The sequence below is a fragment of the Dacryopinax primogenitus genome (genome assembly GCF_000292625.1).
Source record: "Dacryopinax primogenitus strain DJM-731 SS1 chromosome Unknown DACRYscaffold_11, whole genome shotgun sequence".
Lineage (NCBI taxonomy): Eukaryota > Fungi > Basidiomycota > Dacrymycetes > Dacrymycetales > Dacrymycetaceae > Dacryopinax > Dacryopinax primogenitus.
In genome coordinates this window covers 441876-469567 of record NW_024467208.1, presented here as the reverse complement: position 1 = coordinate 469567, position 27692 = coordinate 441876, and the positions used below count along the sequence as shown (strand labels likewise).

Sequence of the window (27692 nt, the reverse complement as noted above, 5' to 3'; positions counted from 1 at the left end):
GGGGGGGGGGGAGTGCTCCGGTTTTCTATTTTCTTCTCTTTCTTTTTGGTGTATTCGGGCGTATGCGGCAAAAGGCGTTAATAACGTGTTAGGAATAGAGTTCTGGAACAGTATTTATTTATTTATTCTCTCGTTTTTCGTTCGTTCGTTCGTTCGTCTTTTGTTATTCGTTATTCGTTCCTCCCACCTTTCGTTCGTTCCTTTGTGCACTCATGTTTCTCCAAGCTCGAGCTCTCTGCAATGTAACTGTACAGTATGGCATTTTTTACTTATCTTGGATTGGTTCGTCTGTCTTATATGTTCTTATGTTGCTGGCTCTTTAGAGGTAATGGGAGTCTGTGTGGTTCGGGCGGTGGAACCGAGCCTCAAGATGCAAACGAACTTGGGGAGTCTGCGGAACAGGTCGCAGCTCATCAATTCGGAATGAACACAATCAACCCATACGCCTTGCATTAGGAGCGCTGCATGCCTTGCATCCGCTTCTGTTGGTTGCTTTCGGACCTCTGCCTCCAATTGGCTCATAAAGGTTGCTGTTCTTACCTCTGAACCTCTTGGAATTCCGATATGCAGACCGGACACTGAGACCAAAGCTCTTTTGCAGTGTTCTTCATGGGTTGCTTGTACTGCTGAAACACAGTGCGTCAGGCTCACTTTGTTGGTGTGCAGTACACGTACTTGCTTTTGTTTTCACTCCGGTGTTGATGGTGCCATAGCAAGACATGCTCAGAGAAAGCTGAGGTATCGGAGCAAGCAAAGATATGACATCCACGGTTAATGTTTTCATCGAGATATGACAACAAACAAACAGAGCAATGGTCTATGACGTCATCCGCCATGACGTGGGACCCGAAGGAATTTCAATATTCATGCGAAGTACTGTACATACAGTATACGGCTACAGTGCATATTTCTACAGGCGATTCCTGCGCATTAGCGCATTGACTCTCCCTTCAGCGCTCAGTAGTTCGTCCCACCAAGCGTCCCATGCGCAGGATGTGCCCCGCTCATAACCGCATCCCCCCTCCTAGCCGCCGCCGCCCGCTCCAGATGCTGCGCTTCCCCAATCTGGCCCGTCTGGAACCGTTCCGCGTTCGCCTGTTCCTGGTTCGCCAGCCCTTTGGCTTGGAGCGTCCGGTCCCCCGTGAGGTTCCCCAATCCCTCTTGAAGCTTCCCTTTCGCATGCGTTAGCCCGGCGTGTCGGGTCGAAGGGGCAATGTTGGCTGTACCGGTGGTTGTCCCCGCACCAGTGCCAGTACCAGTGCCGGCACCGACACCTGCACCAGCGGTGTTGCCGTACCCGTCATTGTAGCCCGCACCGGTACTAGCGTTGGCAGCATCAGCAGCGTTGGCAGAATGGTGCTTGTTATGGATGTGCTCGCCTACGCCGACCGCACCCCCCGCGAGCATCGCATCCCGGCCGGCATGATGATGGGTGCCTGAAGCGCCTGTCGTACCATTCGGGTACCCCGTCCCAGCACCAGCACCAGCACCAGCACCAGTCACGCCAGTCGCGGCGTAGCCGGTCTTGGGGTTACCGTTCGAGTCGACATTAGGGTCGAGAGCATTCTTGATCTTCCCGCCAAGACCAGTGCCGTGACCCGTCCCGGCAGCCGTGTTCTCCGCGCGCTGCTCCCCGCCGGTGGTCATCGGACCGGGGTGGACGTTGCGCTCGTGTTGGATGGCGCCGACTGTGCCTCCAGCGAGGGCAGCGTCCCGGCCGACGTGATGATGAGGGGCGGTGCCAGTGGTGTTCATGTTGAATTACAGTAGTTAGGAGTTCGTAGATTTGGGTTGTTAAGTCGGTTGTAGAGTACGTGAGGTGGTGGTTCAATTCGGTTTGCGAGGTCTTGCTGCAGAGATGCGTCACTCTTATATACCTTTTCTTGCCTCTCTCTTGGCCACCCATGACCACCCCAAGGTGGATTACCCAATAAGGCAAGTCGAACATTCGAGCCCGGGACATGACGCCCTCACTGACATCAGAGCTCGTCAGGGTCCCACCTCATTGTGACCACCTTCCCTTTATGGCAACCCGCGTAGCATCTGCTCCAAGGGTGTTGGAGCTGCAGTGTAAACGAAGGCTTGATGATTGACCCAGCTGGCAGAGAGACTTCTGACTTGCAGGGGTAGGAAGTTGAAGGGACATGACGAAACCGCATGATCATGATGACGTTCCTCTAACATTGCACATCGAGGCATATGCTACGAATGAATTGCCCAGCACTAGGAGGGAGTTGAAAGAGCACTCTAGGCACTTACCCATGCAGCCAATAAGGAATCAGTCGTATACCCGTGCTGTCTGGCGCATCCATGTATCCTCCGGTCGGGGGTAGGCAAATCCACTGCCCATCCGCCCACGCCCAACTCCGCCCAAGCCTCGTCCTCCGTGCATTGATCCACCCGGACCGCCCTCTCGTCCTGACTCTTTGTTTGCGGTCGCGATAAGGAACTTGTCCACCAGCTGAAAGGGTTCAGAAGGGTGAGTCGGTCTGACAAACTGGACACTCACGTCATTCAGCGTGCTGGCAGTCTTCGTAAGGGTAGCAAGATACGACGTGAGCTGTACATCTTCGTATTCCTGAAAGACATATACTAGTCAGTATCCACCTTAGATATATAAACACAACGTACAGTATCAAATTCTTCCCTGAATTCCAAATGTTGGCTGGCAGGGAGGCTCGCTACGAGCGCCGACAATGCACGAATTGCGTCATGATCCTTCTTGGCCTGGCCGTTAAGGACACCACTCAGGTAGCGCACGAGTAGAAGGATACGCTCGTGCAGCATTGAAATAGCTGCGCGCTGGGTTTGAAGATGCGAGACGACTGCAAGGAGGAGAGGTCAGCGTTGATGATAATTGAGAACTGATGCGCTTACGACTCCCTCCTCCCTCCCCTCCTCCCCTCGCAACCCAATCCACGCTAATCCGCTCAGCCTCACCCGTCTCAATCTTCCACCCTACCTCAACAAGTACTGTCCTGCTCTTGCGCTCGACGATCTCCACAGCTGCCTCGTATGCATCCAGCGGCACATCCTCGCTCGCACTCGTGATCGCCGTGGGCGAGAGAACGAGGAAGAGTGGGGATTCGCTGTATGCTCCGAATTGACTGTGGATGGCGAGATGGGTAGCAGTGGGATAGGGAGATACGGTGTACCATCCTAAGAAGTCAAGAGAGGGAAAGACTTGTTTGTCTGGGAGTCATCAACATCGGAAGGCAGAAACGAAAAAAGAAGACATACACTGTTCTCGGCGAACTTCCGTAAATTCACGATCAAGTATGGCCGCCTCATTATGACCAGTAATAACAAGCTCAAACGAGTTGAGGATCTCTACATCGCGTCCGTTTTGTGTTCCCAACAGTGCACCGACGACTGCAGTGTCATAATACAGCATGAGCGGCTTGGTAATAAGGACCAGTCAGATAAGTAAAACGCACTCAGCGGCGATGGAGTGTCGGTTTGCAGACAAGTCCTCGTAAAGTGCTCCGAGATGTTCAGAAGTGGGAGAGGATGTCTATGTTGCATCAGTGCACCAGGAATGACTCCGAGGGTGGAGGGACGAACACGGACAACTGGAGGCTAGATTGCGAGCTGGTGGATATTATCGCTGGTATGCCGGCGGTTGACAAAGATGGTGTGCGATCCATGTCGTTTGTGCCTTGATGATCTATAAGTCTTGTTCAACACCTTGAGGAAGACGATGATGTAATTAATGAACGCGTTGGTGGCAACTGGGAGAGACGATGAACACGCGTCGAGAATGCGACTGCCTCCGTACAGGGTTCCCCCGATTGAGCGCCCAAGGTAAAGCGCACGACCATCTGGAGGACAACGAGAGCAAGATGATCCACGCCGTGCTCATCTGTGCGCGTATATCTAATTATTACACGCTAGCAGTATTGACAGTGGGACAGTCAACAATACTGGTCTTCCGCGACTTACAAAATACTTCGTGCCGCCGTCACAACGTGCACACATCTCACCGAAAGCGATCTTCTCGCTTGTCTCGCAGCGCGCTCCTCAACTATGCAACTTTCTGGATGTTCCCCACCAGTCGCCTTTGCGTCGTACGAGCTCAGGTCTTGGAACAGCGACCGGTGACGAAAAGTCCGGCTGGGAGAACGGAAGGACCCCGGTCGAGGTTGACAGGGTGATATACCGGAACTACGCCACGTTGTACTTTGTTTTTGTGGTGGATGAAGGAGAGAGCGAGCTGGGGATATTAGATCTTATCCAGGTATGTTTCGCATGCTATTTCAGCTGGCATGGAGATCAAGAACTCATAAACATAAGGTCTTTGTCGAGTCCCTGGATCGGTCCTTTGAGAATGTGTGTGAGCTCGATCTGGTGTTCCACTTCGACGAGGTTGGTCGCACATGAGTTGCACTAAATAGACGAGCTGACATTGTTTAGGCACATGCAATATTATCCGAAATTGTCCAGGGCGGCGTCGTGCTAGAAACAAATGTCGACGCGATTCACGAAGCTAGTGAGTTGTTCTCCCTCTCCTGTCCTTGTTCGCTTCCCACTTTCTCCCTATTGGTGTTGTCTCTTCCTTTCATGTTCCACGCTTTTGTTCAATTCTTTCTACTCTCCCTCTCCGCACCGTGGATTATTCGCAACACTGGACAACAACAGCGGAAACCTGCACTGTCTGCTGCGGCCCGGTCGGCGCAGCGTTCACACCTCCTGGCTGGTCTGCTGCTGGTCTGGCAATCCTCTCGAGTCTCAACATCCTGGTCTCAAAAACCTCAAAACTGGAGAAAATGGTCTGGAAATTCAAAGATATGGTCTGGGAATTGGCACGCCCTAATCTGTCTCTCTCGGTGGTCTTGAAGGCCCCCATACAGTCTCCCGGTCGCCTTGTGGCTTCTCAAGGGGTAGGCTACGACACGCTGGTTCGGGCAGACCGAAAGAAGTTAGCCACGCCGAACCCACCCCAATTCACTTGGACCTGAACATGCTCTCTTTCGAAAAGACGGCACGTTTCTTCCAGCGACTCCGTGGATGAAACCGTCACCTCGCTGGGAATCCACATCTCTAAAAGGCTTCGAAATCGGTGTGGCGGCGACTGTTTCCCTTCGCCCAGCTCATTCTGGTTTCAGGAGGCCGACTTGCCGATCTTGGTTTCATGCTTGCGTAGAAGGACAATGCGGCCTCTATCCATTGCCCTGCCCGATTTCTGGTTCTGAGCAAGGTCGTACACCTGGTTAAAGGTCGGGCTCAATCCCTGCTTACGCAAGCAATGTCGTTTCAGAACCCTGCGAAGCAAAAGACCTAGGAACCGGTTAATCGCGCAGCCTGAGCCAATCCGCGCCCTGCCCGCGCAATGTATTGCGAACCCGCCCAGGACCGGCGGCGGACTGCGCTGGCCGGCCGGTCGGGCGGGGAGGGGAGATTACGGCGCTGACGGGGCGGGTTCGGGAGTTTGACAATGGGAGATGCCCCGGCCGAGGGGCGGTGTTTGGCCAGACACAACCCTGGGATGGGAAGGGCATGGGCATAGGCGCCGCGTTCTCGGTGTGTTGATCGTCACCATCTTGCCTGAAGCATTGGCAAAATTCTACGGGTGGAATCCCACTGTTCTTCGGGCCAAAACTTGTCCGAGCCGCCCTCATCAGCGCAGTCTGAACTGGTGCTAGCTAATGCACGAGTTAGAAGAATACCAATGCACAGTCGGGAGCGCTCATCGGATACCTGGCGCGCAGCCCGGACAAACTCTCCCTGCTGCGCAGGGGAGGTGTCAGGGTCTTGGACTGCTAGGCTTGGCAAGAGGCATTTTATGATTTGAGTTCTAGCGTGACTGATGATGTTGATGGCCCAGGGATTCTGCTGATTGTGGGAAGGCGAGACTGCGCTTCGTGCTGTGGGGGAGAAGAGAGGTACAGGCTTTCTTGCCACGTTGGAATGATGGCTGCGAGCTGCGGGTGCGCGCGAAATTGGATTATTCCGCTCTTCCACTCTACTTGCGGCTTTTTATCCCTGTTTTTTTATTCATTCTCTCGTGCCCATGCTGACAGAATGTCTGCCTCTTTACTGTAGCCCAAGCGGCTGCGCAGGCAAGACGGTCGTCCTTTGCTGCCGCGAATCCGCTCGCGCTCGGGAGCGGATCTGGAGTAAGCAGTCGAGGGGCGGGTGAGGGGCTTGTGACTCCGCTCGGGTGGGTTACGGGGAAGTTGTTAGGTGGAAGGGCGAGGTAGAAACCTGTTGATGATAGATTGTATAATCATTGTATAAAGTAAACAACAGTTATGTGGCTGTCTGTGTTCTTCGGCCGGTGTTGTGCCGCTGCGGTGACTGCGCCTGAGGCAGTGCGGTATAGAGAGAGAGACTGCCCGATTCTGTGCACAGCAACTTGCGAGTTCCCTACCAACGAACAGTTATCGCTTTCCCTTTGCTCTTCCTCCTTGACCTCATTCGTACTTCCCTTTCATCTCCCACCATATCCACTCCCCCTTGTTTCTAGTCAAAGTGTGTCAAGTGGGCCGAATAATCCAACCCCGATCTCATCGGACAATCCGTCCCATATCACGTTAACCTCCTCCTCGCGGAAGTCATCCCAATCGGCATCACCCAGTTCTCTGCGCAGTTATCTCACATCGCACTTCTGCGCCGACAGTGCGCATACATCTCACCGCAAGTAGAGCACGGGTCTCCCGCGAAATCGACTCGTACGCCCCCTCCCTGCCCATCTCCCGTTTCCTGGTCTAACCAAGTGGTCCCCTAGTCGTCTCGTTCCTACAACCAAATCCACCTAACGGTGACTCACAGACCTACGTGGGTCTGACCATCCACACGTCCATCAGCAGACAATAGACTATTCGCTGCCCACGCATTGCATTCCCCTGATAGAGACCAACGCCGAACACCGTCGTCACTGCCCTTCTTCTCGCTGCTCACGTAACTGCTGACCCATCCTAGACCTCCCAATTCGTGGACCCATTCAGAGCGCATACACTTGCCTCTCTCTCTGTGTTCAACCCGACCATACCCCCGAAACCGAATAAATACCGCGCACTTCTGCGCACTCCTTAAGGATGAACAACCCCTCAGCGCGCCTCGCCTCCTCACCAGGCGTTCTCCCTCACCCATCCACCTTCACTAACGCCGCACCTCCCAACGGCAGTCCAGCCAACACTCCCAACAGCACCGCAGGTCATACATCCTCAAGCGAGTCACCCCAACCCAACGGTCAGTACTCCTCCAACGCCTACTCGAGCTTCACCACCGACGACGAATTCTGGGCTACCCTCGCCATCAACTCGGACTCTTTTGGCAATACAGGCGCCAACGTCGGTAACGTCAACAACAGCACTGCCAGTAGCGCTCTCGCTTTAGACGCTGCGTTCGACGCCCTCAACCCTTCTTCCTTCAGGCAGGCAGCAGACACTTTTTCCTCACAGCAACCCGTGCAGGGGAACGCAGAAGCCGATTTCTTCGCCCAGGATATCGAGCAGATTCTTGCTGAAGCAACTAACGTCGCACCCGGCGCGTGGCAGCAACTCGAAACCACGCTCGCCCCACACCCGGCATCCAACTATTCTCTTGATCTCGGCGGATTCTCCCAATCCTCCGCCCCTTTCGCCAACACGCAGGTCTACGCCACCCAAGCGCCGCAGCAGCCAGCCTACGGAGGCTCGGTTCACGGCTCTGCTTACGGATTCAACACCGCCGGTAGCGCGTTCAACTTCCCGCGTGCGGTACCCACCTTCTCCGTCTATTCTGGCCACGACGAGGGCCACAGTGTCTACAGCGAGACAAGCGCGTACCTTAGCAACGCCGGCCAACCCTCCCTGTTCCAGAACCCCTCCTCCCCGACCTATCAAATCAACACCCTCCCCGAGGAACTTGACATGTCCCACTTTGGCCTGTCCGCCTCTCGGTCCACCTACGGTGGGACAAACCTGTCCTCCGTTGCCCCTTCCTCCCTCATTAACGGTCTCTCCACCGCCAGCGTCCTTTCCAATGGCTCTGCCCAAATGCTTGGCGAAGGCCCAGATGCCGGCGAGAAGAAGCATCAGTGCCCGCACTGTCCGCGCGCCTTTGCGCGTGCTTACAACCTCAAGACGCATATCGCGACGCACGACCCTCAGCGGCCCAAACCATACAAGTGCCCATACGCGAGCTGTGGCCGCGGATTCTCCCGCAAGCACGATCTAGGTCGCCATGTCGGCAGCGTGCACGAAAAAGGCGAGCGCGGGAGCGAACGTGGCGGTGTGATGCCCTCCGAACGTGGGGCGATGAGCGAGCGAGGCGGTAGTGGCGAGCTCATCTCCTCCGGAGACAAGGTCTGGTGCGATGGATGCGGTCGTGGCTGGGTCAAGGGAATGAAGAGCGGCTGCGTGTGCGACGAGAAGGACCGTGAGACTGGGAGGGTCAAGTGGGAGAACACCAAGTGACCCCACGACCCAAATCGTATGCTAACGTTTGATTAATTTTCGCTGGTGCGGGGTTTCATACGTCTGATATAGAAGCAAAGCTGACGCAACAAAACAGTAGCGAGATCTTGCGCTCCGGCGCTCCCAGATCAGCGCCGCCCCCCGGGGCACCTCTTCGCAGCCCAGCAACGACCGCCGTTCCCTCGCCTTGTCCTAATCTCATCGTCAATCACACGCCGCGGTCTTTGCGTGCCCTTGCGATCGAACCTGGACAAGCAACGAGTCTCATAGTCGCGGTTCGGGCACTGTGATGACAGACGGACCGACTGACGCCGGCTGCTTCTCTTTTTGTTCTCGTTTCTGACAGGCCTGAGCGGGGGATCCGTGCAACGTGAACTCCCTGTTACGGTCTGTGTTCTTCCGTGGCTTCTCTCTCTTTTTGCCCCGCCTCTCCTTGATACGTTTCCCTTGAACTCTTCGTTTCTGAATAATTCAGAGCGGGGCAAGCCGTGATACGTGCCCCTTTCTCGCTTCTGACAAAACTAAATTTCTTCTCGTTTTTCTTTTGAAGCTACACTACCCGCCAGACGTGGGTGTGAAGCAAGAGTAGCAGAACGGTGCAAGTGAATATTCTGGTTTATCCCTGTATGTATCGGCTATTCTGATTGCTGGTAATAAATTAATTAAGTCGCGCTGAGTGAGAGATACGAACTCGAAGAAAATGCGTGCGTTTGGGGTGCCAGGCTCACTGGTCGCTTGTGCTTCTTAACTCGGACGATCTTTCAAGTACTGTATGTCATTTGTATAACATGTGGTGGGAGGCAGAACGTCCTCTCGCCCGGCTGCGGAAGCTTGCGCGGTTGGCACCTTCCAGACAAAAGATGAGTGTGGGAGAGGGAGTATCTGATCCCAACTACCACCAAGTGTGCACCGTGATGTAGTCGTGTTTCAGCCAATCGGTCACTTCGCCATAGGATTGGCACTGGAGCTGAGAAGGCGACACGGCTGTGGGGAGTCGGATAACTGAGCGGTGTGTCTTCCTGCAGGCTGCCTGCTGCCAAGCAGTAGAATGCGTCGGTGTGCAGCCGCCAGTACCAGAACTGCTGAACACGCAGTAAGTTGTCTCCCGTAGGCCCGTTGAATTGGAGGCGAGCATCCGCTGCACTGGTAGGCTTGTAATGGTATCCGTTGGCGGTATACACGATAGACCACCTCAAAGCTGTCGCTACCCTCCTGAGGCGCTCCTAGTACTTGTTCGGCTCTGTGACCCGTTGATGTCTCCCCAATTAGGGTATTTGAACTCGCTGTACATTGCACCCGCGTTCACTTCGTATCCCATTGAGAGCGAAGTTTAGCGTTCTGCGGCGCAGTTCAATGCGGCAGTCTGCCGAAGAAGCTATATCCGATGATTGACAACTCCCATGACAGCGGCAGTGACGAAGAATGGGGAACAACATGTGAACATTGCTGGCCAAATGGACAAAGCCTGACCTAAGATCAGTTCGCGCCGACCATCTCCCTGCCTTTCTTCCTCGAAATCAACCGGATGCTGTGTGACGAATTGGTAGATGCGCCCGCTCAGATGGCACAGGTTCTTAATGTGGTGAATAATGTATGACTTGATTCGGAGCAAGATGCCCAGTTGCTCAGTGTAGAATCCGACGGAGGCATTGAAGTATTGTAATGATGTTTTAAAAAAAGGGCTACTCATTATTGAAGTCTCTCTTAGTATATCGGATTAGTACACGCGCCTGTCACGCGCGAGAGCGGGGTTCGACTCCCCGAGGGAGAGAAATTTTGTTCCATACTGACTTTAGTCGTGATTTTGTCTCATTTGCTGTTCAGACGAGGTATGAGAATATGGCAGAGGTTTTCCCCGTCAAATGCGATTCGTATGCTGCCGAATCTCTTCATGATGCCCCACTGTTCTTTTTTGGTGTACCCCTGGCACTGCACAAGAAAATGCATTCCACGCACAGCCCAATTGTAAGGAGTTACTATACCACAGGAACGACACTATGCAGCAAAGACTACGACGGATCGGGAATGTCGAGTAAGCAGTGAAAGCCACAACAGAAATAACAGACGACCGGGCGTACCCAGGTCACCACCACACGTGAAGTTAGAAGGGTTCGTAGCTAACGAAAGACGCATAAAGAGAGTATATTCGTGTCAAGGGTATATTAAATGACACGGCAAACGTTTTTCTTCGCGTGCAAAGAAATGCCCTTGATTGCCGATGGAAAAAGACAGAGGGGAAAGAAATAAGTGCACCTAGGTCCGAAGGAAACCCTTCTTCCTGGTCTAAAAAGGTCCATAATGAGTATTGATCACTCCGGTGGTGGGTTAGGCTTACGTTAGTTTTCTCAGGCGTCAGCGGCCGGCCAGACTCAAGACGCCTCTTCTTGTCCTCGAGTTCCGCGCGTTGTTTGTCGAGGGCATCCTTCATCTCCCGATGACGCGCGTACAGCTCCTCCTCACTCTGCTTCAGCTTCGCCTCTTTCTCCATGACCTTCTGAGCGAAGACCACTTTCATCTCAGCCTCCATCTTGTTGAGCTTAGCCTCGTGCATGGCACGTTCCTCAGCCTGCTTAGCAGCGGGGTTGACCTCCTTGAACACGGACTGATCTTGCTCGACACCCATGGCGATCAGCTTCTCCGTGCGCCAGTTCTCGTACAGCACGAGGTTGGTGTGTTCGCGGAGCTCTTCCATGTTTGTTCTGATGAGCATCTGGCGCAGCTTGACAAAATCGCAGTGCTCCTCGTTGTCGACCTCAATGACACCCCAAGGGTATGCACGCCCGCGTACAGTACGGCCATCAGGGGTTTTGACAACGGTAGTGGAGCCGACAACGGCAAATGGTATCCGGCTGGCGATCTCCTCATTTTCAGCGAGGGTCTCCTCATCCTCGTTTTCGTACGTAGGAGCTTGGAAAATTTGGATATTGTGGTAGCGAATATCGGCGAGCACGCGGGCCTTGAACTGCGTAACCTCCTCGTCCGTCATGGTATCTGCCTTCGCAATGATCGGAATCAAGTTTACACGGGTATGCAGGCGCCGCATGAATTCAATATCGATGGGTTTCAGGCTGGAGACACGTCATGTTAACGTCAGGAACGTGCTAGCAGCGAGGCGTGACTCACGCATGGCCAGTGGGCTGGATGAAATACAAACACGCATGCACACGGTTGTCGACCATCTTAGATCGGTTCACCCTGTTTTCTTGATCGAGGTACGCGTCGAAGCGTTGCTCGATGCTGTCGAGGATGGGCTTCCAGGACGAGTCGTTGTTCACGAAATCGCCAAACCCAGGGGTGTCAACAACAGTCAAACGAAGCCTAACATCAGACTCCTCAATATCTATACACATTTCAGTGTTTAATTCCTTTGCAGTCATAATTCACACACCTGCGCTGATGCTCTCGATCGCAACCGTCTTTGGGGGTTCAGCCGATGGGGGCGGAAGTTCCATAGCCGGGTACAGAGGAGTGGAGAAAAGCGTGTTAATGAGCGTCGATTTACCCAGACCAGACTCGCCTATGAAATGTACTCAAAAACTGGGGCATACAAGTAGTGTTGTCAAGGCGTACCAACAACCATGACCGTGAACTGGAAACCTTTCCTCACACTCCGCCTGTGTACTTGGTTGGGAAGGTTTGCGAACCCAACATAGCCCATCAGCTGCTTCCTGGAGACTTGAGGAGGGGCGATGTTGCTTGCTGGGTAGGTCTGTTGAGAGACAAGGCTTGCAGCACGATTTGCAGAACCGTTAATGGAGCTAGCGGCATCGCGCATAGAGCCATTAGGGATCGCGGGGAGTGTGCCGTTGGTATAATCGCCAGACGTAGTGTAGCCTTCGGAAGGGGAAGCAGCGTCGTTAGACATGGCTGACTAGGTGGTGGTAAGGAAGGACAGAACGTTCGCCTCTTGATATAGACAGCGAGAGGTAAAGAGGGGTGGGGGGGCAACGACGTGCACAGGAAACGAGGCCGCGTTCCAGCAACGAAAAGGACGGGCATTCTCCGGAACTAATTCTTTTCCTCCCGCGGAGCCTGAATTCCTTGGGCCTTCTCAACCAGAAGAAATCACAGAGCCAGTTGAGTGGCAGACCGTGCGACTAACGCGACTTGCCCTCTTTACCACAATCACGCAACTTCAAACATGGTCAAGCTCACACCGGAGTTAGTGGCAGCTTCGAGGTCGTATATCAATCCTTTAAAGGATAGGGAACTTGACTTACGAGGTAATACAGTGACCCCTCGCTCATTTGCCGATATTCTAACTGTCGCGTGCAGGTCATAAAATCCCTGCTATTGAGAATCTCGGTGTAACGAAGGTATGAACACTACTGGGCATCCACCCTGTTTATGCTCACATTTGTCAAGGATCAACACGACACCATCGACTTCACCGATAATTCAATTTCCTCCCTCTCCAATCTGCCCCTTCTCCGTCGTCTTCATACCCTGCTCCTATCCAACAATCGAATAACGCATATCTCACCCTCGCTTCACATATCCTGTCCAAATCTCAAGTGTCTCGTTCTGACCAACAATGCGCTGGCGGAACTGGGTGATCTGAAGTCACTGGAGGGATGTAGGAAGCTGGAGTGGCTGGCGTTGATAGGATGTCCTGTCAGACAAAAGAAGTGGTATCGGGAATGGTGCTTGTGGGTGGTGAAACCTCTGAGAGTGCTGGATTATCAAAAGATTAAGCAGAAGGCACGCGTTCCTGTGTCACTGACTGGCCGAATTCAACTAATATCTCATCAGGAACGTGAGAGCGCCAAATCTCTATTCCTTACACCAGACGATTTACCTACAGCCCTCGCAACCACGCTTGCTTCTAACCTTACAGCGCCGTCTGCCATGAATGCTCATCCTGACATGGATCAGTCACTATCTGCGCCAGCTGGCCTGACGGCAGGCAAAGCAGGCAGAATGATGACTGCTGATGAAAGGGAGCGTGTACGGGCTGCTATTGCAAGGGCAACGAGCGCGGAGGAGATAAAACGGTTAGAGAAGATGCTGAGAGAGGGTTATGTGCCCGAGGTCAAGTGAGACCTTCGTTTCATCTGCTTTTGTTTTATATGTCGTTGGGTTGAAGGCTTTGCCTTTGGACTCGTGCTCAAAATGTGTCGCGTCCTCGACCCCAGTTGTATTACTTATATCCGTTTACATTCTGTGCTGTAATGTACTGAGGTTGCTGCATTCCCTGTACAGTGTGTGCATGGCCGATGCGAACATCGGTGACATTCGGAGGCATTTACTTATTCCTATCAACTTTCTTTCCTGTTTCACGACGCTGCCGGCTGGCTCTTTATCAGCATGTCCTGGGTCTATGAGCGCCTCCTGCAGGCGTACGAGGCGCTCGTCCATCTGTACCTTGGTTACGCAGTCTATTACATTCAACAAAGAAAGTTCAGGCGACTCTTTTGCGACTGGGTACACCTGACCAGCAAAATTATTCTGGTCATTTCGCGTCGACGCGCGATGCAGACGCGTTCTCTGCGCGGAGCTTTGAGACACCCCAAGAGCGTTGGCCGTCTACTCTGAGTCTGTTTTAACGTACATTCCTGGCTCTGTCTACTGTTAACATGCAGCCTGGAATGCGCGACGATCACATTTGCCCTCCTGTCTGGTTCGACAATCGCGTATCTGAGCCTCTGCTCCAGTGGTGGCTCCACCGCCCACCTTTCTCCCCTTCATCACATCGCCAGCACGTGTATGCGCATCCATCGCGTCCCTCCGAGTATCCCACTGTGCAAACCGTCTCCCTCTGCGCCTGCCTGCGAATTGCGTGCGTGTAGACGATGAGGATGGCGAAAGCCGCGTCCTCACCGTCCTTCAACCCAACAGCACAACGCGATGCCTTCCTTCAACCCAGTATACCTGCCTCGGTCACCCTCCTCATATCTGCTCCTATGACTATGACCCCGGATCGGACCATAGATCTACCTTCGTCTCTTCTGTATAATACTGCCACGTCAAGTTCTCCCACCGCCGCTGGTTCGGCAACTGGATCCGTGACACCACCGTACAGTTCACTCCCCCCTCCAACCCCAACTCCTGGCATACCGACCAGCCCATCTACGAATGACTCGATACCTCCAGGTCCCAATAGCAGAACTTCCGAAGGGCAGATCCCTCGTATGCTCATCCTTTGACGCCCTTCTTTCTTATCTCACTATTTTCGCAGCATGGGCCGTTGCCATGGTATGTATCATCATTGGCATAGTCCTCCTGCTCAGCATTGTGGTCATGATGTGGCTTTACTATCGTCGCCAACCTAAGGTTCCTCCTTACAAGGTTCAGATGCAGAAATCGCTGGAGAAAGGGTCTATCCTCCCAGTCTCAGACACTCTTACCCCCCTCAATCCCCGGGCTTCCGTCCTCATCTCCGCCCCCAAGCCATTGGAAAAAAGATCCACCGCTCGCGATGGGCAAAAACGCTCACGAAACCGCCCTGGAACCGCGGACAGCGCCAGCATCGGGAAACGCGTCGTGGATGGATTGACCTCCGTCGCCCGGTCACACGTTCCCCCCAAGCTAGTTATTTCAAGACCGATTCCGGTACCGAACATCGTCTTGGAGCCTCCAACACCATCATCTTCAATTTTTACAGGCTTGTCGACCCTGCCTTCGTCTGATTGTTCGGGATTACTGGAAGCCAGGGCCAGAGAGGATACAGATCAGCGTGACTCCTCCCTTTTGGAAGATGGGGCACGCCCTGCGCGTCATTCGAAACGAGCGAGCATTCACGTGTATCAACGCCCTGAAGGCGAGGAGGCGTATGAATTGGTACGTCTACAGCGCGTCAAGAGCCTCGCTCCCATGCCCGACGAATCCCTGAATAAAGGCTTGGCGATTTCCGGAACAGTCCACTCTCATACCGGACCGAGCATAACAGTTACCAAAGACTTGGAGGAGGTTTCTTTCAACCCAGAGGTACAGTTTTGTTCCTTGCTCAAGATGAAACGTCCGCTTAGAAGGTCACAGGTATGGGATGGGTATCAGGATTATCTTGAATTTGCCGGAGAAGATCCTTCTCTGAGCGCGTCCCCGAGGGACATGCCACGAGTCAAGTCTAGAGAGGATCGCTTGTCAACCACAAGATCTGCTAGCAGTATTTACTCCGACGTGCGTTCTCCCAATAGTGTTGCATTATCAAACACACCCAATGAAGGTCGACTGCTTCATTCATCGAGTGTGTTCGAGCGGGTCGCAGGGTGGAAAGACGGGTCTGATGTCGACACTGCAGAAGAAGATTTATCTGATCTCAGCTTCATCCGTCCTGTTCTGTCCTCTAGTCCATCGACGGACACCTCATCCTCTGTGAACATGGCACTTTGGGAACTTGTTCTTGGCCACGGGAGCATCACGTCACTGAATGATCTTACCAAGGTGAGGCATGGAAATATGATGCAGGTATTCTCGTCCTGACATTCTTCTACCAGACGGCCAAAATCCGCAAGTCTCGCCTAAGTGAAATCTCAACGGTGTCTCAGGTCCTCCAATCCCCATCATCTCCAACACAGCCTGGATTACCCCATTCGGAACGTGACGCTGTCGAGGACAGTCTAGAGGAACCAATGTCCCCCAACAGTCGCTGGTCGTTCTTAGATGACTTGGAGGGAGATGTTATTGTAAGTGGTTGCTTTCGGTCCCGCTGCTCAAATTCTGAAGCTCACACAAGGATGAGGAACGCCAATCGCAAGGAACTCTGACAATTACAAACATGGAAGATGTATCTCACGTCCATCCTCTTCGCATCGCAAAAAGAGCACAGGATGGCGCGGCACCGTATTCGGCAATCCAAAGACCTTTGACGTTACCCAAGACTGCTGTCGACGATGAGATTGACTTGTTCATGCCACCTGTACCTGAGCTGGAAGATTCTCTCTCCGGCGACTATGACAATAGCACCGCTGAAGATCACATGCCGTCTGTAAGTTGATTTCTTACGCCGAGCTTGCGCCATAATCTGAATTTCCACGTAGTCACCACCACCAGCAGATATCTTGGAAGAGATTTTTGCGGGCCTTTCGTCTTTCGACAATCTAGAAGACGGATTGAAGTTGCAACCCAGGATGCCGACTTCTGTCAGACTTTTGAAACCTTCCAGAATCCCGATACGGCGCGTATCCAAGCGACGTAGTGCCTTAGGCAATGTTCTGTTGACGCCCAAAGCCGAAGTGTATCTTCGTTCCGCTATTCCGTCTCCCGCATATTCAACATCAGTTCGCCCTCGTCGAGCCCGGCGAACTTCTCCAGCAGGATATCGCCCAGTAAATATTTTCGCCAGATGATGGCCGTCTTGACTCACGTTTCTCCCTCGGACACAGATAGTGACTGCAGCAGGTAGACGTGTAGAAGGGAATAGTAAACGGCGCTCGTCCCTCGTGAGCAGTCCAGGGACCGTGGATGATATGGTTTCTGACACCCAGTTGCAGCTTTCTAGTTCTCTTTACACGGCCAACCATTCGGGAATGAAAGCTTACGTCCTGGGTCGAAGAACGAGTGTAACGAGGAAAGCGAGCGGGGGACAAGCGAGCTACGTAAGTAAAGCAAATACCATGCGGAAGTTAGAAGCTTAGCTGTGTGTCCAGTTGTCCTCGAACAATACTCAGTTGTATGGGATTGACATTCCCCTATCACAATCGCGTATCTGATCGACAATCCGACCGTGAACATCATCATGCCTTCGCTTTCTCATGCATGTCTAGCTTTATTTCGTTTACACACTTTGTAATAGTGGGGTGGAGGCAGTCGATGATGGAACACAATATTCTTTCACATAACATGAATGATTTTGCTAAGAATGAATCAATGGGAGAAAGCTGGGCACGTCTGAATGAACGCGCTTTGAAATTTGTGAACACTATAACTCGAATACAAGCACAGGGGGTGTGTAGATGAAGAACGGTGTTTAATATCTTGGACATGGTGGGAAGCTAGATGTCAAGAATGTCACTAGATTGCATTCGATATTAATTCTACTTATACGCTAATCACTGAAGACCCGTTTTGGACAGAAGGGCTTGCAGCCTTGCCGTCAACTCTTGCAGCTTCAATTGCCCATCAGCAGTTTTCATGCCCTCAAGTGCTTTCGCCATTTGCTGCGCGGGATCGACCTCTTCATCCTCGATGCCGTGCTCCCTAGCGTGGGCGATTGCTTCTGCATCTCTAGGTGCGACGTCTTGGAGTTGCAGCTCAGACAGTCCTTTGGCAATGGAGTTCACTTCCTCCGAATTGTGGCGTGCCTGAGGCTGCAATTGCGTCAAGTACTGCAGCAGAGCAGCCGCAGTACCACGCAAATTGCCTAAGTTACGCCCGACTGGTACTCCTATCTTAGCGAAACCTTGGTCGAAACCTTCCTGAAGATGCTCTTCTTTCCCAGCAGAAATACCCTCTCGATACCCATCCTGGAAAAGAGTGAGCTGAAAATCATATAAGAGATGTACTGCTCACATTTGTATATTTGTCTGCTAGGGAATTCCATTCTCTGTCCGCCGTGCTCCTCTCATCCATCTCTCCTTCATCCATCCACGCGTCGTCCATCCCCAATCAAAACCTCCGGTTAACTAACGAGCTAAAATAAATGTGTGACTCCGTTATATTAAGGCAATGCCCTACGTACTCCGCTGCTGCAGTTGAATAAAACAGAAGTGGTAACAATAGGAGTATGCAGTTCGCGTCGCTCTTGGCTGCAAATTGACCTCGACTGTCGTATAAGAGCGAGACAGGAAGGCTTCGATAGAGCCAGTAAAAAGCGGAGAAGAAAAAAGATAGAGCGCGGGTTTGCGAATGGGGAGAGAGAGAGATGTTTTTTCTTCTAATTTTCGAGCGAGTAATGGTACACTTTCGGTCCGCAATGGATGCTGAAGAGAGCCACACGAAAAACCCGTGCCGCTGAAATACCTGTAACGGAAGCAAAGCTGTTTAGGACGGCCCTAAACATTCTGGAGGGGCAACGATCGCCACTCTGTGCATACACTAGTTGACTCCGATCCACTCTCTCTTTCTCTTCATTGATCTTTCCCATTCTCTCTTCATTTCAGGGTTGACAACTCTTGTGGACTCTGCGATATCTCACCAGCAATGGCATCAGCCGAAGACGCAATGAAGACAGTGGCCAATGCGCTGGACACGCTGTATAATAACCCAGACAACGCGGCAAAGCTACGCGCGAACGCTTGGCTTCAGGACTTCCAGCACACCGTGAGCGCCTTTCGGCTTCCCTCCGACCCATCAGGCACCGTTTCCTCACCATGACGTTTCTATGCTCTTGTTGGCGATGTAGAAGGATGCATGGGCAACGAGCAATGCGTTGCTACTTGCTCCAGAAGCCCCGATTCAGTGGAAACTGTTCGCTGCGCAGACGTTTCGAGCGAAGGTGAGCGCTTAGTGTCACTTCATGGCATGCCATGTCGGCTAATCTGCGATTGTAGGCAACTTACGATCTCTCTCAACTTACACCAGCAGAACGAGTGAACCTACGTGACATGCTGCTAGGAGCGATGGGGGCATTCGCTGGTGGGCCACGACCGGTTCTGACCCAGATATGCCTAGCGCTCGCCGTGATGGCGCTACAAATGCCAGATTGGACCGGCGCTGTGTCAGGAATGATCGAGGCGTATGGTGCGAACGCCAGGATGGTGAATGCGCTGTTGGATTTCTTGACCGTGCTGCCTGAGGTCGTCGGAGAAGCCCACGTCCCTATTTCGGTTCGTACACCGACTCTTGCATCGAAGACTTCTTCCAACCATTTGTAACAGCCAGAGGAGGCAAACCAACGAGCAGCGGCACTGTTGACGGGGAATTCAGCACAGGTGCTCCAGCTACTTGCCCGATACATCAAAGCAGATGGTAAGTGGCTCATCGTCTGATGAAAGAATTCAACTCAATGTGAGTGCAGGCGTCACCGAATCCATCCAGCAGGCAGTGTTTGAATGTGCTAGAACCTGGATCACATACGGCGAGATCAATCCCTTGTCATTCGCCGCCACCCCACTGTTCGACTTCGCTTTCCGTGCATTATCGGATGACGCCCTATTTGACGGAGCCGTCGACATGATATGCGATCTTATCCACGAAACCCAGGAAGTCAGTGAGAATCTACCGGTCATACAGAGGATTGTACCCCTCGTCATCGCTTTGCAGCCTATGCTCACTCAATCCGCCGACGATCCGGAGCGAATCAAAGGCATCTGCCGGATCTTTGTACAGGCTGGCGAGAGCTACAGGCAACTCATCGTTCATCATCCCGAGACGTTCTTCCCTATCGTTCAAGCCATTGCACAGTGCTCATCCCTGGACGATTTCGACATCGTTCCAGTTACCTTCCCGTTCTGGTATCGTTTTGCTGGCGCGTTGGGCAAGCTGATCCAGGTACCCAAACAATTTATGGACGTATATGAAGGACTTGTGCACACCCTGATTCGCCACCTACAATATTCACAAGACCCTACCAGCCTGTCCCCTCAGGAGGTGGACGATTTCCGCGAGTTTCGACACGAGATGGGTGACACCCTCAAAGATTGTTGCTCTATCCTGGGTGCCGACAGGTGCCTAGGGATCGCTCTCGAACATATCAAGGTGGCGATCGGGAAACACGACGGTTGGCAGTCCATTGAGGCGCCATTATTCTCGATGCGGTCAATGGGCGCCGAAGTGGACATCCACGCCACCTCTGTGGTTTCACAGGTCCTCGAGATTATTCCCAGCCTACCACAACATCCACGAGTGCGGTACGCGGCACTATTGTTCGCTGGACGCTACACTGAGTGGATTAACCTACGACCGGACTACATCCCGTTCATCATGAGCTATATCTCGGAAGGCTTTGCTACCAGCGACCCAGATGTCATTGCCGCAGCTTCACAGGCCATGAGCTATCTATGCAAGGATTGCAAGACAGTGAGCAGCTTTACATATCGCACATCAGTCCGCGCTAATACAGCGTCTTAGCATCTTGTGTCGTACTTGCCACAATTGCACCAATTCCTACAGACCCGTGGGCAGCAAATGCACCAAGAAGATGTCATGTCTATCTACGACGGTGTCGCGTGGGTATTGAGCAGTCTACCGGTTTCAGAAGCTGCTGCGGGGTTGCTGCAGTTCTCCACTCCCCTCATACAGCAAGTCGCAGAGGCAACTCAACGAGCCGGCGACTATTCGCGGGATGAACTCAAGCCTGTCGCGGATGCCCTGGAAAATTTAGAAAGCTTGATCAAGGTCATGATTGGCTTTGGTGAACTTTTCCCAACAGATTGTCTCGACACTCCAGGTCGGGTATGGCCAATCTTCGACGCTTTCCTAGCACGGTACGGAACGACATTTTTCATTTCGGAGCGTATCACAAGTGTCATTCGACGAGCAATCCAGGACTGGCCAGTCGACAGCTGCCGGCCCTTGACTGCAGGTGTTGCAGCAAGGATGTGCAAGTGTTTCCAGGAAAGCGGATTCTCTGGGTACATCTGGATTTCTGGCAAGCTCATTGACCGGTACTATGCTGGCGGGGACGCACAGCTGCATGCAACGTTTGCCACAATGTTCGATCAAGAGACGCGCAAGCTGATCGAGATGTATGCGGAAAACCAGAGTCGTCCGGACGTGATCCAGGACGGTGAGTGACATAGTCGTTTGTAACTTCTATGAGGTGGATCTAACGGTTTCTGCAGTAATTGATGATTACATCCACTTGCTAATGCACGTGGCAGAGCAGATGCCTGATTCGCTGTATCTTTCCCCGTCCTTCCCACTTATTTTCCAGATTGTCCTTGCAGGTCTGAAGATCTCCAACGTAGACTTGAACCACATTACACTCTCATTCGTTCTGAATATTCTCAACAACCCTGGCCTTATCAACGCCGCTTTGGAACCGACACTTCAACCGCCCGCGTACGTCACCGGCATTCGAAGTGTGGTGGAGACGCACGCCCCTCAACTCCTGGAATCACTTCTGACCGGTATGATGGATCATTATGTGGAAGACTGCATAGATCTCGTTATGGATGTTGTCCACGTCATGGCGAAGCTATGGCAACATCAACTTCTCACCTGGCTACAACCAACCCTGTCGCAAATTCCAGATAATCTTGTGTTGCCCGAAGCCAAGATCGCATTTTTCCAAGACATGACCCAGTGGGTGGAACGGCGCTGCAGTGAGAATGGTTGCTGATTGCATTTTAGGGCACTTGGCCCATCAAGTATTGACAAGGTCAAGCAAGCAGTGCTGAATTTACACCGCGCTTCCCGGAGGTTACGGCAACGGAGAATGCATATGATTGATATGGCTCGGGACAGGTAGATTCAGTCAGCATTTCACTTACTATATACCTCGGCTAGTACGATACAGTTGTGCGTATCGCATCTAGAAACTGTGATAGTAGTATACCAACAACGTCACCATAACAGTCCTTGAATGATTTCGTTGGACCGAGATGCCTTCTCATAGCATGCAGATGAACCGATCACAGCAATGCCTTCGGATAAAAGCCATGTTTCGTTCTCATTGCCGTTGACACAGTTTTATATTATATGTATTATGACCGATTAAGGAAACATAGCCGTGCTGACATGAGCAGAGCGCCTTTGGTTATATACACGACCTACTTCCCCTGGTCAAGGCCATTCTTACCCATTCCACCATGCCCACTCCTTGGTACGATGAGCCCGCAAGTCGCACTTGGTGGCTTGTATTCTTGATCTGTGCATTGGCCTCAGGCTATCGAACTGCAGCGGTCGGCCTACAGGCGCCTAACAAATCCCCACCTCCCAGTATGCGACACAAAGATACTTCATTCGTCAAATTTGCGCTCTTCTTCATGTCGACAGCCTTCCAGTTTTATATCGTCATTTATGTGATATCGCTCTCTACTCGAGTTGGACTAGCATTTGTCTATCCGGACATCGAATCAAGGATCTGCACATGTCAGCCATCTATGGGGATGATATTGGCGGGCATCTTCGGTTGCCTTCTAGGTTGGATCGGCACGGAGCTGCGTGCATGGTGCTACAAGGCATTGGGCCAGTATTTTACCTTCCATCTGGCAGTGCAAGAGAACCAGACGGTATGAGACAGCAGTAACGGGTGCACAGGAAAATCGCTCATGTTACTCTGTTCGATAGTTAGTTACGACCGGCCCGTACACATATCTTCGTCATCCATCCTACCTCGGTGGCTGCTTGGAATTTCTCGCCGTGTCACCGACGCTTATCCTATGCAATCCGATCTCAATGTGTTGGGGACGACATCTGCTTTCACGCGGCCCTCAGATCGAAGCAGCTTTCATGCTCTTCTTCCTTGTAGCGCCGTGGATCGCATACCCCCAGAGAATAGCAGTAGAGGAAAAGATGATGAAAGCGAAGTTCGGGAAAGAGTACGCAGAGTGGGAGAAGAAAACCTGGCGGGTGATCCCTCTCGTTTACTAGTAATGTTTCCGCATCAACCATGGTGCGACAATTTACACTCCAGAATGTTGGAGATAGATATGCATCTCCCGAATAACACTTCTTTCTTTTGTTTCTCAAATGCTCCCTTTGAGCGCCTTTTCTGTCGCAAAGTATCGATTTCCGCAAGATCAATTGATAACTTCAAATATCAGCAACTGGGTGGATCTTCAGACAGCCGGATGATCCTTCAATAGCACTGCAAAAGAAGTGAGTGTTATCGTCTGGATAACATCAACATCAGAGGACTTGAATGAGCTCCCCTGATGATCAGGGTATCATTGTCATGTTAACGTTGTGGGTATTTCCACCGAACGTGTTTCAGCACACCAACTCTCCCCCATTCCACCATGTCCACTCCTTGGTACGATGAACCTGCAGGTGCTGGCTGGCAGCTCGTGTTCTTGCTGTGCGCCTTGGGTTCGGGTTATCGAACCGCAATCGTCGGCATACAGTCACCTAACAAAGCTCCAGCTGTCAAGACACGATACAAAGAAAGCTCATTCACCGAATTCATGCTCATTCTCATGCCGAAGGTGTTCCAAGTCTATATCGCATTTGCAATGATGTCGCTCTCTACTCGAGTTGGATTAGCATTTGCTTATCCGAATGTCGAATCAAGGATCTGCACATATCAGCCGCCCATGTGGATGATACTGGCCGGCATCTTCGGCTCTCTCCTGGGATGGGTCGGCACGGAACTGCGTGCATGGTGCTATAAGGCACTGGGCCAATATTTTACGTTCCATTTGGCAGTGCAAGAGAACCAAACGGTATGAGAATTAATTGACGCATGTAACTCAGTATCTTACGTTACTATATTCAATAGCTAATCACGACGGGACCTTACACATATCTCCGTCACCCAGCCTACCTTGGCGGTTGCTTACAGTATCTCAGCATGTTGCTGACACTTATTCTGTGCAATCCGATTTCAATGTGCTGGGGTCGCCATCTCCTCAAGTACGGGCCGCAGATCGAAGCAGGATTCATGCTCTTCTTCTTTGTCGCACCGTGGACAGCGTACTTCAAACGGGTGGACGCGGAGGAAAAGATGTTGAAAGCGAAGTTTGGTAAGGAGTACATAGAGTGGGAGAAAAGAACCTGGCGCCTGATCCCGTATGTTTATTGAGGTTTATGCATTCGCTTAACCCTAGGGTCTGCAATTGAAAGACAGTATTTATGGCCTCGAAAAGCCACAACGAAGTTCCTATCCAAGGAACTGTTCCTTCCTCTCCGTCTTACCTATCGTCTATAAAGGGCATCGGATGTGGCTGGCGGTAGTAGACAGGTTCAGCGGGGTGATAGTCGGGAGGAAGGCGTGAGATATCGGGCTGAAACATTGGTCGAAGGGGCAGCGGTGGAGGGGAGGATGCTGCATACGGCATAGAAAAGTTTAGCGGTCAGGCTGAACTGTTGATGTAGGCAAACTGGTGGAAGTGCAACTTTGGGATATTGATGACGAAGCGCTTGTGAGACTTGGCGTGCTTGTGTTATGAGCGATGCTGGCGGCGTTGCTCTTCCGCAGCCTCCTCCTCCCTGGCAGCTCGCTGAAGGTCACGGACACGAGCATCGATGTCCGGGCGCGGGAAGGAAACAGTGTAGGGACGACCGGCTCTGTTCTTCCCGGTGCGAGTCACCAAGGTTGCAGGGACTGCACCAGAGTGGGAAGCAGAGGTGGTGGTTGGGTAGGAGGCAGGGGGAGCACAGGAGACGGTGGTTGCGCGGGCGGCAGACGCGGCACCGGAGTCTTCAACATTGCAGATTGGAAGCAGAGGATCCCGCTGCGTGTACATGGGCGGCGGGACATCAGAGCTTCGCACGTCGCCAGGGTTGTCATATCCCGCGAAGACCTCGTCGGGTATAACATTGACCTCGCTGTGGACGCGCTCGGGCTCGATGACGCTGTTATTGCTGAGCATGGTGTTGACAATGCTATTACAGCGGCTGGCACCATCATTGTCCAAGTCAGAAAAAGGCATCACGGCAGACTCCGCCGAAGCGGCTGCTGAGTTGGGGGAGGTGGAGATGTCGAACTCGGGAGACAAAGAGTGAAGAGAAGGAGTCTGCCCAGATCTAGCAGGACTGGCAAGCTCCGGGTGCGCGGTCGGATTGTCAGAGACAGAGATGCTACTCCGCAAACAAGCAGCGGGTGTGGTGCTCCGCAGGCGAGTGTGGTAATCGCTTTGGTCAACGGAACGCGTAATGCTGGTTAATCTCGAGTCGGGGACTTGTGCCGTCATTGATCAAGATTGATATTTTCCGTGCACGAGGTGATGGTGCGGGTATGAGAAAGGAAAGAAAATATTGAGGTGGTGATTGATAACCGAAGTGTGAAGAAGTTATGGAGGAGAACATCCGGAGTGACCGGTAGGAAGGCCTTGGGCCACACGAGGCGCATTGCGCGCTGAGCTTCCGATGTCTTTGTTCCAGAGGTATTCTCAATTACAAAAATGACCTGATGGCACACATGTACTTCTAGGGCATATCCACTAAACATTATTCAGCGTTTATATAGATCAGTTTACCACCAAATGTCAGCGAACTTAGCAGGGGCCAATATTCTGATTGGCCGACGGAAAATGCCCTCCCTTATCAACAAGCATGCGTCACTCTTTCGAACGGTAACCCCTCTCCAGCCTACAGCCATGTCGACTATTTGGTATGACGCACCAGCCAGCTCTACATGGCAGCTTGCCTGGGTGACATTCGCGTTGATCTCCGGTTATCGAAGCGTTGTCATTGGTGTACAACCGCCCAACAAGGAACCCGATGCCAGCACTCGCTACAAAGAAAGCCCATACGTCGTGTTCATGCTTGTGATGGTGCCAAGGATCATTCAAGGCTACATCGTGTTGGCTATGGCATTTCAAATTGGTCGAGTTGGCGTCGCATTTCTGTCCCCAGACGTTGAGACAAGAATATGTCCATATCGCCCACCGGTGTGGTTTATCTTGGCAGGGATATTCGGTACTGTCCTCGGATTGATCGGCTCCGAGATGCGTGGATGGTGCTACAGGACACTTGGAGAATACTTCACGTTCCGATTAGCCGTGCAAGAGAAACAACCGGTCAGGGATTCGAGCATACGAGCTAGACTTAGGTCAGCTGATCTTTTCAACAGTTGATCAGAACAGGTCCGTACCGATACCTCAGGCATCCGGCCTATTTTGCAGCCTGCATACAGTATGTCAGCATGTATTTCACCCTCATTCTTTGCAACCCGATCTCTATGTGCTGGGGCCGCGATTTGGTCTCCTACACTCGCCAGTTGGAAGCTGGACTCATGCTCCTATTTTTCTTCGCCCCACTGATGGCGTTTGTCAAGCGGGTGAACGCAGAAGAGAAGATGATGAAGGCGAAGTATGGAAAGGAGTATACCGAGTGGGAAAGAAAGACTTGGCGGTTGATTCCGTTCATTTACTGATGATTGAACCAGTTTCTATTGCTTCCGATCTGTAGTGCGTACCGACATGTTATCAGTGCTGCAACAGAGAAATTAGTTCGCGCGTCTCGGAACCCACGCCCGCTTGTTGTCAGGACACGTCAACCTTCTAAGGGCCATTTCTATCATGTCAATGGCCTGGCTCCATGGTCCCACAAGTCCAGCATGGCAAATTGGACATTCGGTGCTTGCGATGATATCGCTGTACCGGACAGCGACTGTTGGCATCCAAGACCCCAACAAGGCTCCCACGGTCAACACTCGCCACAGCGAGCACTCTTTCGTCGTATTCGTATTGGTTTTGTTGCCCAGAGCCATACAACTCTACCTCGGAACATCGTTCGCTTTTTTCGCCGCGCGCGCTGGTTTAGCAATCGCCTCTCCGAGCAAATTGCAACTCATCTGCAAATCGTGTCCTCCCATGTGGCTGACGCTTGCAGGGATTGCAGGTTACCTGCTAAGTTGGGCTGGTGCAGAGCTGCGTGGACTGTGCTACCAAACGCTTGGGAAATACTTCACGTTCCGTCTGGCAGTGCAGGAAGATCAACCGGTGCGATAGTCATGGGCAACTCGGCTGGTGACATGTTGATCAATTCACTGTTAGCTAATCACCTCTGGCCCGTACGCATACCTTCGCCATCCGGGGTATCTGGGCGCCTTCCTACAGGGCTTTGGCATGGAGCTATCCCTCATCCTGGCGAATCCGATTTCACTGTGTTATGGACGGAACTTATTCAAATACAGCAAGGAGGTCGAGATCATACTCCTCATTCTTGGATTCTTCCCGGGCATAGTAGCGATGTTACGGCGTATGACGGAGGAGGAGATGATGATGAAAGCAAAAATTGGCAAAGAGTATACAGATTGGGAGAGGAGAACGTGGCGGCTGATCCCCTTTATTTATTGAACTCGATGTCTAGGGTTTTTAGCTTGGTTCAAATGTACTCTTGGCCTCTGCGTTGATACTGTGGATGTCCACCTTATGACATTTATGCATGGATGACATTAATTGTGGTCTTTTGGATGGCGCTACTCAGATGAATCACGACGCTCGCATTTAAGCGCCCCTGTCCCCACGTACTCTCCGCAAAGTTCTGGCGTTCTCTCATCTATGCCCCTGGCCTGGCCCTCAAGCAAAGACATTGGAGGCACCTCTCGGTCTTCACATACACTTGGTGCACCTGACAGATAGCTGCATGGTCTGAGAATTTTTGTTCTAGATCATAGTGCCGCATCTCGAAGCTAATACTGGGCCGGGTTTTCGCTGGCATATCGTGGTTTTGTTGTTGCCGCCTGCCTCGGCGGCAGATCTCTCGGATGCGCATTAGCAGCTTTCAAAGCAGGACCAACTTAGGCTAAATGCTGTCACATACTCCGAGAAGCCATGACAAAAATGAGACGCACGTTTTATGTTG

At 52.2% G+C, this 27692-nt stretch overlaps 15 protein-coding genes and 1 non-coding gene across 16 annotated transcripts; 10 read left to right on the top strand and 6 right to left on the bottom strand.

The window, feature by feature from the left end:
- Positions 1 to 957: 957 nt before the first annotated feature.
- Positions 958 to 1755, bottom strand: DACRYDRAFT_108347 (uncharacterized protein; the record flags this gene model as incomplete). The annotated part of the gene is made up of 1 exon (XM_040768635.1): positions 958 to 1755. One exon carries the CDS (start codon positions 1753 to 1755, stop codon positions 958 to 960), a length of 798 nt encoding a protein of 265 aa, XP_040627911.1.
- Positions 1756 to 2236: 481 nt separating this feature from the next.
- Positions 2237 to 3721, bottom strand: DACRYDRAFT_95260 (Mov34-domain-containing protein). Its single transcript, XM_040777286.1, has 7 exons — positions 3565 to 3721; positions 3438 to 3514; positions 3241 to 3372; positions 2878 to 3192; positions 2632 to 2825; positions 2510 to 2578; positions 2237 to 2461 (listed from the first exon to the last, which is right to left on the bottom strand). Exons 1-7 carry the CDS (start codon positions 3645 to 3647, stop codon positions 2279 to 2281), a joined length of 1053 nt encoding a protein of 350 aa, XP_040627910.1. The 5' UTR covers positions 3648 to 3721; the 3' UTR covers positions 2237 to 2278.
- A 121-nt stretch (positions 3722 to 3842) lies between these two features.
- DACRYDRAFT_67774 (Adaptor protein complex sigma subunit) lies at positions 3843 to 6244 on the top strand (the record flags this gene model as incomplete). Its single annotated transcript, XM_040775858.1, has 5 exons — positions 3843 to 3864; positions 3915 to 4237; positions 4294 to 4365; positions 4414 to 4489; positions 6043 to 6244. The coding sequence occupies 5 exons, from the start codon at positions 3843 to 3845 to the stop codon at positions 6198 to 6200; spliced, it is 651 nt and encodes a 216-aa protein (XP_040627909.1). The 3' UTR covers positions 6201 to 6244.
- Positions 6245 to 6382: 138 nt separating this feature from the next.
- Positions 6383 to 7042, bottom strand: DACRYDRAFT_22834 (uncharacterized protein). The gene is made up of 2 exons (XM_040772974.1): positions 6728 to 7042; positions 6383 to 6671 (listed from the first exon to the last, which is right to left on the bottom strand). Exon 1 carries the CDS (start codon positions 6952 to 6954, stop codon positions 6766 to 6768), a length of 189 nt encoding a protein of 62 aa, XP_040627908.1. The 5' UTR covers positions 6955 to 7042; the 3' UTR covers positions 6383 to 6671; positions 6728 to 6765.
- Positions 7043 to 7906: 864 nt separating this feature from the next.
- DACRYDRAFT_67771 (uncharacterized protein) lies at positions 7907 to 9069 on the top strand. Its single transcript, XM_040775857.1, has 2 exons — positions 7907 to 8444; positions 8497 to 9069. Exon 1 carries the CDS (start codon positions 7980 to 7982, stop codon positions 8397 to 8399), a length of 420 nt encoding a protein of 139 aa, XP_040627907.1. The 5' UTR covers positions 7907 to 7979; the 3' UTR covers positions 8400 to 8444; positions 8497 to 9069.
- A 1028-nt stretch (positions 9070 to 10097) lies between these two features.
- DACRYDRAFT_t43 lies at positions 10098 to 10170 on the top strand. Its single transcript has one exon. It is a non-coding gene; the product is annotated as a tRNA-Asp (tRNA).
- Positions 10171 to 10652: 482 nt separating this feature from the next.
- On the bottom strand, positions 10653 to 12174 carry DACRYDRAFT_53339 (septin AspB; the record flags this gene model as incomplete). The annotated part of the gene is made up of 5 exons (XM_040775166.1): positions 10653 to 10682; positions 10735 to 11467; positions 11523 to 11739; positions 11788 to 11916; positions 11970 to 12174. 5 exons carry the CDS (start codon positions 12172 to 12174, stop codon positions 10653 to 10655), a joined length of 1314 nt encoding a protein of 437 aa, XP_040627906.1.
- Positions 12175 to 12527: 353 nt separating this feature from the next.
- On the top strand, positions 12528 to 13460 carry DACRYDRAFT_22832 (L domain-like protein). Its single transcript, XM_040772973.1, has 4 exons — positions 12528 to 12622; positions 12675 to 12715; positions 12765 to 13100; positions 13152 to 13460. Exons 1-4 carry the CDS (start codon positions 12541 to 12543, stop codon positions 13437 to 13439), a joined length of 747 nt encoding a protein of 248 aa, XP_040627905.1. The 5' UTR covers positions 12528 to 12540; the 3' UTR covers positions 13440 to 13460.
- A 737-nt stretch (positions 13461 to 14197) lies between these two features.
- DACRYDRAFT_108341 (uncharacterized protein) lies at positions 14198 to 17050 on the top strand (the record flags this gene model as incomplete). The annotated part of the gene is made up of 9 exons (XM_040768634.1): positions 14198 to 14528; positions 14578 to 15326; positions 15378 to 15782; positions 15836 to 16024; positions 16075 to 16326; positions 16379 to 16666; positions 16724 to 16780; positions 16832 to 16936; positions 16988 to 17050. 9 exons carry the CDS (start codon positions 14198 to 14200, stop codon positions 17048 to 17050), a joined length of 2439 nt encoding a protein of 812 aa, XP_040627904.1.
- A 203-nt stretch (positions 17051 to 17253) lies between these two features.
- Positions 17254 to 18238, bottom strand: DACRYDRAFT_22831 (uncharacterized protein). The gene is made up of 3 exons (XM_040772972.1): positions 18019 to 18238; positions 17850 to 17962; positions 17254 to 17803 (listed from the first exon to the last, which is right to left on the bottom strand). The coding sequence occupies exons 2-3, from the start codon at positions 17937 to 17939 to the stop codon at positions 17390 to 17392; spliced, it is 504 nt and encodes a 167-aa protein (XP_040627903.1). The 5' UTR covers positions 17940 to 17962; positions 18019 to 18238; the 3' UTR covers positions 17254 to 17389.
- A 222-nt stretch (positions 18239 to 18460) lies between these two features.
- DACRYDRAFT_22830 (ARM repeat-containing protein) lies at positions 18461 to 21787 on the top strand. The gene is made up of 8 exons (XM_040772971.1): positions 18461 to 18599; positions 18682 to 18774; positions 18830 to 19105; positions 19157 to 19247; positions 19297 to 20297; positions 20349 to 21006; positions 21062 to 21524; positions 21573 to 21787. The coding sequence occupies exons 1-8, from the start codon at positions 18480 to 18482 to the stop codon at positions 21688 to 21690; spliced, it is 2820 nt and encodes a 939-aa protein (XP_040627902.1). The 5' UTR covers positions 18461 to 18479; the 3' UTR covers positions 21691 to 21787.
- Positions 21788 to 22040: 253 nt separating this feature from the next.
- DACRYDRAFT_22829 (uncharacterized protein) lies at positions 22041 to 22849 on the top strand. Its single transcript, XM_040772970.1, has 2 exons — positions 22041 to 22453; positions 22512 to 22849. Exons 1-2 carry the CDS (start codon positions 22163 to 22165, stop codon positions 22812 to 22814), a joined length of 594 nt encoding a protein of 197 aa, XP_040627901.1. The 5' UTR covers positions 22041 to 22162; the 3' UTR covers positions 22815 to 22849.
- A 527-nt stretch (positions 22850 to 23376) lies between these two features.
- DACRYDRAFT_22828 (uncharacterized protein) lies at positions 23377 to 24009 on the top strand. Its single transcript, XM_040772969.1, has 2 exons — positions 23377 to 23605; positions 23662 to 24009. Exons 1-2 carry the CDS (start codon positions 23396 to 23398, stop codon positions 23962 to 23964), a joined length of 513 nt encoding a protein of 170 aa, XP_040627900.1. The 5' UTR covers positions 23377 to 23395; the 3' UTR covers positions 23965 to 24009.
- Positions 24010 to 24325: 316 nt separating this feature from the next.
- On the bottom strand, positions 24326 to 25075 carry DACRYDRAFT_16377 (uncharacterized protein; the record flags this gene model as incomplete). The annotated part of the gene is made up of 1 exon (XM_040771193.1): positions 24326 to 25075. The coding sequence occupies one exon, from the start codon at positions 25073 to 25075 to the stop codon at positions 24326 to 24328; it is 750 nt and encodes a 249-aa protein (XP_040627899.1).
- A 618-nt stretch (positions 25076 to 25693) lies between these two features.
- Positions 25694 to 26259, top strand: DACRYDRAFT_53723 (uncharacterized protein; the record flags this gene model as incomplete). The annotated part of the gene is made up of 2 exons (XM_040775196.1): positions 25694 to 25903; positions 25957 to 26259. 2 exons carry the CDS (start codon positions 25694 to 25696, stop codon positions 26257 to 26259), a joined length of 513 nt encoding a protein of 170 aa, XP_040627898.1.
- A 439-nt stretch (positions 26260 to 26698) lies between these two features.
- On the top strand, positions 26699 to 27184 carry DACRYDRAFT_53287 (uncharacterized protein; the record flags this gene model as incomplete). Its single annotated transcript, XM_040775161.1, has 2 exons — positions 26699 to 26827; positions 26882 to 27184. The coding sequence occupies 2 exons, from the start codon at positions 26699 to 26701 to the stop codon at positions 27182 to 27184; spliced, it is 432 nt and encodes a 143-aa protein (XP_040627897.1).
- Between the last annotated feature and the right edge of the window lie 508 nt (positions 27185 to 27692).